General features: G+C 43.7%; 1 protein-coding gene across 1 annotated transcript; it reads left to right on the plus strand.

Annotated features, from left to right (window-relative positions):
• Nucleotides 1-1,429: 1,429 nt before the first annotated feature.
• LOC109408611 (mitoguardin) lies at nt 1,430-3,351 on the plus strand (the record flags this gene model as incomplete). Its single annotated transcript, XM_062843161.1, is given in 3 exon segments — nt 1,430-2,074; nt 2,142-2,348; nt 2,416-3,351. Coding segments are annotated over 3 exon segments (1,470 nt in total), but the record flags the coding sequence as incomplete, so codon positions are not given.
• Between the last annotated feature and the right edge of the window lie 6,242 nt (nt 3,352-9,593).

A 9,593-nucleotide genomic window follows, 5' to 3' on the forward strand; every position in this document is an offset into this window, starting at 1 on the left:
AAGAGCAACGATGGACGGTGTGCAGAACAGCGTAAGGATTTCGGGTGAACTATCCAGTTCATTTGAATCTCGACGGGGACTACGACAAGGTGATGGACTTTCCTGCCTACTATTCAACATTGCCCTGGAAGGTGTTATGCGACGAGCCGGGCTCAACAGCCGGGGTACGATCTTCACGAAATCCAGCCAATTTGTTTTGCGGATGACATGGATATTATTGCTAGAACATTTGGAACGGTGGCAGAACAGTACACCCGCCTGAAACGTGAAGCAGCAAAGGTCGGACTGGTGGTGAATGCGGCTAAGACAAAGTACATGCTGGTAGGTGGGACTGAGCGAGACAGGACAAGCCTTGGCAGCAATGTTACGATAGACGGGGATACTTTCGAGGTGGTAGAAGAATTCGTCTACCTCGGTTCCTTGCTAACGGCTGACAATAACGTGAGCCGTGAAATACGAAGGCGCATCATCAGTGGAAGTCGTGCCTACTATGGGCTCCAGAAGAAACTGCGGTCAAAAAAGATTCACCCCCGCACCAAATGTACCATGTACAAGACGTTAATAAGACCGGTGGTTCTCTACGGACACGAGACATGGACGATGCTCGAGGAGGACCAGCAAGCACTCGGAGTTTTCGAGCGACGGGTGCTAAGGACGATCTTCGGCGGCGTGCAGGAGAACGGTGTGTGGCGGAGAAGGATGAACCACGAGCTCGCTGCACTTTACGGCGAACCCAGCATCCAGAAAATGGCCAAAGCCGGAAGGATACGATGGGCAGGGCATGTTGCAAGAATGCCGGACAACAACCCTTCAAAGTTGGTGTTTGCTAACCATCCGGTTGGTACAAGAAGGCGTGGAGCGCAGAGAGCACGATGGGCGGACCAGGTGGAGCGTGATCTGGCGAGTGTTGGGCGTGACCGACGTTGGAGAGCTGCAGCTGCAAATCGAGTATTATGGCGGCAAATTGTTGATTCAGTATTATCATGAATTTGATGTTAACTAAATAAATGAAAATGAAATCCTAGTCGTCCTTCACCGAAATACACCGAGAGATCATTCGAATATTTGTCGTATTTTCCGGAATACTTCGAAGAGAAAATCAATGAAGAGAAATCGATCATTGTAGATACGCCTGTATGATACTAAACGCGAGAGATGCATATGTAGAGATTGCAGAAAAAGTAGATAGAGAGATACAAAGTAGGAGGAAAAGGACGACCCAGGGTTTGAACCCAGGATCTTCTGCATATGAATCAGAAGCGATAGCCACTAGACCACCAAGCTGGACTCAAGATACAATATCGCCAGATCAGCTGCTAAATTTACAAAAGAAACTAATGAGATAGCTGCTAACGGCAGACCGTGTATACCACTGCGTCTGCACAGTTCGTCTAAAAATAATCCAACCCATTTTCCGTTATTCTTCCAGGTGATCATCGTTTCCGTAACTGCGGGTGTGGCCGTACTCGGCGCTATTGCTAGCTATCTGGGTCGTCGGAGAACCCCGAGGCCACAGCAGCGAAGACTTCGGAAACCAGGTGGCCGAAAAACTCGAAACAGCGTTCGAAGTCCTAACGATATTATCTCACTCGCGGGATCTAAGGCGTCCGCTCGATCGTACAGTCCCGGTGGATCCATCATCCATGGCGTATCGGATCGTATGTCATTGGCTTCCGGTTCGCTGGCCGGAGGAGGTGCTGGGGCCAATGCCGGATCGATTATCGGGGCATCGACACCGCTCACTCCGCAACAGCTTGGGGTAATGGGAATGGAAGCGCTGGAAACGGTCATCAGCTATTGGGAAGACGCTCTAACGGATCGGGGCGGCGTGGATTTGCCCTCAAGAATCACTGCCGATCAGGAAGAATTTTGCCGAGAGTTGCAAAATTTGTTGGACGCAGCGTACAATCTACAGGAGCAGGGAGAGTTGCTGTTCTTGGATGAGCGATCGGTCCTGTTTCGAGATGACGAGAAAAAATCGGCGGCAGCTGGCGGAAGTCTTTCCAACGGCCACCGATCCAGCTCGGATCCAAACTTCGACTCCGCCGAGAGCTTTGCGTCTGCCTTGGATCAGGTAATTTGTTGACGGTCGCCATATGGTTAGGCTACCGAAAAATAACATCTCATCTTCAAAATTCCAGGTTGCCGATCTTCGGGAGTTCGAAGACTACGGTGAAGTCTTTTCCGACGTGGAAAACTACCCTCTCTATCAGAGTGCCCTGGAGCTGTTGGACGATCAACCCATTCCCTGCCGAACCATCCGAACCGATATGGTCGGGTGCAATTCGGACGCGGAATACTACGCGAAACTGCATTGCATTCGACTTGCCTTCCAGTTACTATTTAAGGTAAACCCTCGGATAAAAACTTCCTTTTGTCTATGCTCTCAACTTCACCCCCTCCTCCCACCAACAGGATCCAAAGAACTGCCGCTGGGTCGCGGACACCGGCCGCCAGGTGCTGACCGACTTGCTCTGCCTGGGCGACAAGGACCCGAAAGACTTCCTCGTGGCGTACGAATCCATGCTGGAGTTCCTCCAGAACCAGGACAACTGGCAGGACATCGAGCTGGAGCTGGAATCCCGGAACGTCAAGGCCATGACCTTCTACGACATTGTGCTCGATTTCATCATTCTGGACGCCTTCCGGGATTTGGACTCTCCGCCGAACAGTGTCCTCGCGGTCATCCAGAACCGATTCCTGTCGAATAGCTTTAAGGAGACGGCTTTGACCACGGCCGTGTGGTCCGTGCTGAAGGCCAAGAAACGGATGCTGAAGTTCCCCAATGGGTTCATGTCGCACTTTTACTGCGTCACCGAGCAGTTGTCGCCTCTGATGGTCTGGGGATTCTTCGGACCGGACGAGGACCTCAAGGAGGTGTGTAAATACTTCAAAGAACAAATGGTTAGCTTTATGGTGGACATCTACAACTTCCAAAAGTGCCGGTACACTACGGTGGAAGAGCTGGCAGAGGACATTCTGTCCATCATGAAGCTCAGGGTGAACAACATAGGCGTCAAGTTCAATCAGTAAGAGAGGTTGAAACTGATACATAGTAAGAAGATCAATCGAATTGTGCTAAAGTTGCTGCTTATGGTTCTGTTTTTGTTCGATTTGAACGAATTTTATTTCTTTCGTTTAGCAAACGAAGTCTTAAATCGTGGGGAAAGGGTATTTTTACGATAGAAACCAACATTGCTTCAAAAAGACATAATTGAGGACTACTAAATTTATCTGATTGGATAGGGCGTTCGTAATTTTTGTTGCTATTCAGCCACTTCGCAGATTGTAGATAACACTTAGTAATAGAGACCGAGAGAGTATATAGGATTTTTTTCTGTTAAAATTTTATTTAAAGATGTTTTATTAGATATCACCATCCACACATTGAAATATGTACGTTTCTGCAACTATTAGCTGTCTTGCTGTAAATTTTTTCCCTGGTCATTGCACATGGCGGACGCTGGCGCAGTCTTGTGCCGCTAAACATTAACAGTTGTATAAACCTCCACATATCGTTCCGATTGATGCTTTCGTGCGTTTCAGCAATTTCACTTTCTTGGTGTTGTCGTGCCTTACTGCGTTTTTCTAGCTACCCTTTTTAGGCCATGTTTTAAGCTCTTTGTTGAGTCGGGTACAGGCCACAAGAATTAGAAACTTGGCCATTTTGATTGTCACTTGTTGGCACTTAGCCATCGTCAGATCTGTTAATCCCTTCGGCTGATTTGGGATACAATTGGTCCCGTTAACTGTACGTCCAATGAAGCATAATTTTCCATTAGATTCCGTCCTGAGCGAATCGCTTCCAATCCTCCTAGACGTTAAGTCCTCGCTTATCTATAGATCTATAGATCTTTTTACCCACATGAAGCCATCTTGTGCACGGCCTGCATGAAAGTCTCCGGCCTCTCCCTGGTGCTTTACATACATACAGTGAGCAGCCACGGTGGTGCAGAGTTCCGAATTGAAAGATCTCTATCCTGGGCGATTGCCAGCCATCGGCTTGACCTATAGGTCAAGTTTCTGTCGACTTCCTTCATTTCCTTGTTGAGGCTTCGCCGCCATGACCCTCTGGATCTGCCTCTGCTGCGATGTCCTGCTGGGTTCCAATCTAATGCTTGTTTGCAAATTTCATTCCCACCCCTACTGCGTACGTCAGCTCCAATACCCTCGAGCTTGGCGTCGCTTCGCATCGCCTTCAAAACGTCCGAGTATTTGGACTGTTCCGTCTTGATGAAGCGTCGCCTTTCTCGCGCTTGGCACGTACTCTCCTACGCCTTGGCTTGGCGTCCCGTACTTCTACCGGCGGATTCGTCTTCTTCTTCTTCCGCTCTACCTTCGTCCAAGCAGGGTCCTCCCCTTGGTTCGCCCTAATCTGTGGCTGCTGAGGGCCCACCAACGGTCGCAACCCCTTGTTTCCATCGTTCCGGGACGGGCCAGCCTTTTCAGGCCCACCCTTTCCAGCTTCTCAGTACCGATTGAAAATGTCAGAAACATGCGTAAAAAGGTTGGACAGCCCTACTCGTTATAAACCATTTACACGTTGTATTTAAGTGGAAAGAAAACTCACTATTGTTGAATTTTTATTATACTACATAGTAGGTATAATCAAAAGGGCGACAAATTAAATTGCGGGAAACATCGTGCGATCGTACTACTGAGCGCTGCCTACAAGATACTCTCTAAAATTTTATGCCGCCGTCTATTACCAATTGCAAGAGAGTTCGTGGGGTAACATCAGGCTGGATTCATGGGTGAATGCGCTACAACGGATCAGATATTCGCCGTCTGCCAGCTGTTGCAGAAATGCCGAGAATACAACGTGCCCACACATCACTTGTTCATCGATTTCAAATCGGCTTATGATATAATCGATCCAGAACAGCTATGGCAGATTTTATACGAATACGGATTCCCGGATAAACTGATACGATTGATCAAGGCGACGATCGATCGAGTGATGTGCGTAGTTCGAGTATCAGGGACACTCTCGAGTCTCTTAGAATCTCGCAGAGGGTTACGGCAAGGTGATGATCATATACTGCGGAGCAGATTGGCATGGTTGAAAGGTCTCCACCGGTCTCCAACAAGAGTCATTGGAAACAAAACTCCCGAAGAAATCTGGACTGGAAAGAGACCTGATTTGCGGCACCTGAAAGTATTTGGCCACACTTGCGATTCACATACCGAAGGTCAAGCGTACACTGAGGATACTGTTCGTATGTTTTTCATAGTTTATATCTTATGAATCAGTTATTTTTATTTTTTTCATCATTTCATAGTTCCCGTATGCTTTTCATACATTGAAAAGCGAAATCCATAAGACTTGTCGTATGAAGAATCTCATAAGAAGCATCGTTTGAAAATCATAAGATGTGTTCTGAAACACCATTGCTGAAACGCAACAAAACCTTTTATTGGCTTCTAACCACTTCAACTTCCGAAGCGTCGATGGGCGAATGAGTAAAGCACCCACTCGCTTACCTTGACGTTCCTGGTTCGATTCCAAGTTGCGATTTTTTTTAATTTGTGCGAAATATTTAATAAAAATATGTATGATAGTCATAAGACACAGTTTCAGTTTTTATACGTTATCGGTATGATTTTCATAAGTGAGTGTTATGAAATATATACAGTAACAGTATGACAATAATAATTGGCGCTTTGAATCCAAAATCATAGTTCTTAACTATGATTTTCGCAAGAAATTCTTGTGGCAAAAAATCATAGTTGATTCGTATGATTTTCAAAGTTGCAGTATCTTTAGGAAGTTCAACCATAAGGCAAAAAAAGAACGTTTGTCGGGTCCTGTGAGGGCACCAAAGGGTATCGAGTGTACTGTCCAAAAAGCAACAAGTTCGAGATCAGCCGCGACATGACCCAAGTAACCACGACGCTGAAGCTTTATTGCATGCAGATATAAGGTGTATTTAGAGCAATCATTACTTTACATGCAAATGTAAGGTTGATTTAAAGTGGAAATGGGCAATTATAGAATCAAATTAAGACTCACTTGAAGTGCAAATTTTCGGTAATACCAATCCGTGTGGTCAAATTATGAAATTCAAATAACTCAACGTACATATGTACATATGGGTAAATTATTGGTTAAATTGGGAAAAAATCCACAGCTCAGGTGAGATTTGAACTCACGACCCTTATTCGCTAGACAAGTGCTTTACCAACTAAGCTACCGAGCCAATTAATGACCCGGCAACTTAGTTGTCATAAGGTTCAATTCTAATCTCATCGATCTATATCATCTTCCCCTAAACCGCAAATATAACCATCTCTGTTGTACATATGTACGAAGAGCGAAAGCGATTTGTTTATTGTTTGAAACTGTTTGCCTATCGTACAGGCAACGCTTCCTCAACCACTTGTAGAGGAAGAACAATGCTACCTGGAAGGCGATCAAACGCGTCGTTCGCATTCTATTTGATACGACGGGTAACTACGTAGAGGTAGATGCTCGAAAACGACTCACTTGAAGTGCAAATTTTCGGTAATACCATTGCATTGTTCTTCCTCTACAAGTGGTTGAGGAAGCGTTGCCTGTACGATATGCAAACAGTTTCAAACAATAAACAAATCGCTTTCGCTCTTCGTACATATGTACAACAGAGATGGTTATATTTGCGGTTTAGGGGAAGATGATATAGATCGATGAGATTAGAATTGAACCTTATGACAACTAAGTTGCCGGGTCATTAATTGGCTCGGTAGCTTAGTTGGTAAAGCACTTGTCTAGCGAATAAGGGTCGTGAGTTCAAATCTCACCTGAGCTGTGGATTTTTTCCCAATTTAACCAATAATTTACCCATCTGTTCATATGTACGTTGAGTTATTTGAATTTCATAATCAAATTAACCTTTCAGTAATCGCGCCAATTTTTGTAACGCGAGCAGTCGCGCGTTGTACTTTGTACAACACCCATACATTCTGAAATATCTAAGGATCCTGATTGTTTAGAGGAGAACTGTCTTTGGCAAAGTTGTTGTAAATTTCATGGGCTACTTGATGCTGGCAAAGTTGATTCGTAATACGTCCACTAGGCGGCGCTAGTGAGCAATATCATGTTATATCTTACATCTCAGGATCCTGATGTCTTATAAAGATGGTGTCTTCGGCAAAGTTGTTTGGTAGATCAACGGCTTACAGATTATTGGACGTTTAATTGGAAATTCCACCACTAGGCGGCGCTAGTGAGCAAATAAACTTTATATCCCATGTATCTCGGGATCCTGATTACTTAGAAAGATGGTGTCTTTGACAAAGTTGTTTGGTAGGTCAAGGACTTACGGATGATTCGCAATTTAATCTGAAATTTCACCACTAGGCGGCGCTAGTAAGCACGTAAATATTATATATTATGTATTTCTGGACCCTTATTACTTAGAAAGATAGTGTCTTCGGCAAAGATGTTTGCTATATCAAGGGCTTATAGATGAGTGACAGTTTGATTTCAAATGCCACCACTAGGAGGCGCTAGTGAGCATGTAAATTTTGAATCTCATGTAGCTCAGGATCCCGATTAAAAAGGCACGGGACACCGTCTTCAGCCAGAGGCTGTACAGACTGAACAGAACTTAACACTAGACCATGGACACGACATACATTACATGCACCAGTGGATAGCATGGTGCGGTTACACGCTTGGTAACACTAACCGAACGGCCACGAAGCTCCACTTTACTCAGAAAAATGGTGCCTTCGGCAAAGTTGTTTGGTAGATCAAAGGCCAAATGGAGGAGAAGATACCTCATCCGTAAGCTTTTGACCTACCAAACAACTTTTCCGAAGACACCATGTTTCTAAATCGTCAGTAACCTGAGACATATGTGATATGAGATTTACGCTAACTAGCGCCACCCTGTTTTGGAATTTTAAATAAAACCCACCATCATCTATAAGCCCTTGATTTATAAAACAACTTCGCTACTGACATCAACTATCTATGTCATCAGGATACGGAGATATAATGTCCCATAAAATATATAATGCGTTCTTCATAATGCGATTTATGATTTTTCCGCATTTTAGGAAGTAACGTTGTTTTCGAAAAGGTCCTGTACTATTCGAAATAAGCTTCTTGAAGAATAACATTTGGATTTACCATCAATAGAAACATTTATTACAAAGTAATAACAGATTCTCATGTGTTGTACAAAGAACAACAGTGGAATGAACGGAATGTTAACTGATCTATTGGGCTTTTAAATACATTCAATTCGGTTGAAATATTGTTGCCAGAAAAAAACACAGCTTGTTGAAAACATTAAAAAAGCATCCATTTGCATGTTTTAGCAAATTAATGTGTTGCGTCACCTTGTAGTGGAATCTCGTATCAAACGGTACATCAACTGTAGCTCTTTATCCATCAAACAACAATGTCGAAGACATCATCATTCTAAGTAATCAGGATCTTGAGATATATGAGGTATAAAATTGGAATGCTCATTAGCGCCACCTGGATGTGAAATTGCACGTCTTCATCAGTTTGATCTACTAAACAAATTTGCAGAAGACAACATCTTTCTAAGTAATCAGGGTCCTGAGACATATGAGTTATAAAATTTGAATACACACTAGCGCAACCTAGATGTGGAGTTTCATATCATACGGCTCTCCATCAGTTAGTGTTCGATCTACTAAACAACTTTGCTGAAGACATCATCTTTCTAAGTAATCAGGATCTCGAGATATATGAGTTATAATATTTGAGTACTCACTAGTGCCACCTGGATGTGGAATTCCACATCATACTTGTCTTCATCAATTAGTGTTTGATCTACTAAACAACTTTGCAGAAGACACCATCTTTCTAAGTAATCAGGGTCCTGAGATGTATGAGTTATAAAATGTCAATGCCCACTAGCGCCACCTAGATGTGGAGTTTCAAACCATACGGCTTTGCATCAGTTAGTGTTTAACCAACCAAACAACTTTGCCGAAGACATCATCTTTCTAAGTACAGCTTCCGCTCGATAACTGGGCTTTGACGACAGTTCAGTTAGCGAGCGCCGCTCGATAACTGGACTGAGCTCCCGGAGCCGGAGGCTATTGATATTTTTTGTTTTGTTTACTGAGTTGCAGAATGTGAGGTTAAATTTCGTTTATTTTTGACAGACGACTGCTTTTTAACTGGACTTTGGTCCAATTATCGAGCGCCCAGTTAAAAAGCAGTCCAGTTAAACAGCAGTCAGTTATCGAGCGGATGCTGTACTCAGGATCCTGAGTTATATGGGATATAAAAATTAAATGCTCACTAGCGCCGCCTATCGGTTGAAATCTGAATTACTCAGGTCACCTCGCGTAAGCCCTTGATATCCCAAGTAACTTTGCCGAAGACACCATATTTCTAGATCGTTTAGATTTTGAAATACACTAATTCACATTCAACTGTCTATCTTATCTTATATATATAGTACGTTCTTCATAATGCGATTTTCAATTTTCCGCATTATAAGGAGTTATACTGTTTTCAAAAAAGGTCTTATAATATTCCAAATAAGTTTCCTGTAGAATACATTCGGGTTTGACATCGATAGAAAAAATGGTTTCAAAGTGATAGTCGATAATTCTCATGTGTT

Source organism: Aedes albopictus, chromosome 3 (assembly GCF_035046485.1).
Source record: "Aedes albopictus strain Foshan chromosome 3, AalbF5, whole genome shotgun sequence".
Classification (NCBI taxonomy): Eukaryota; Metazoa; Arthropoda; class Insecta; order Diptera; family Culicidae; genus Aedes; species Aedes albopictus.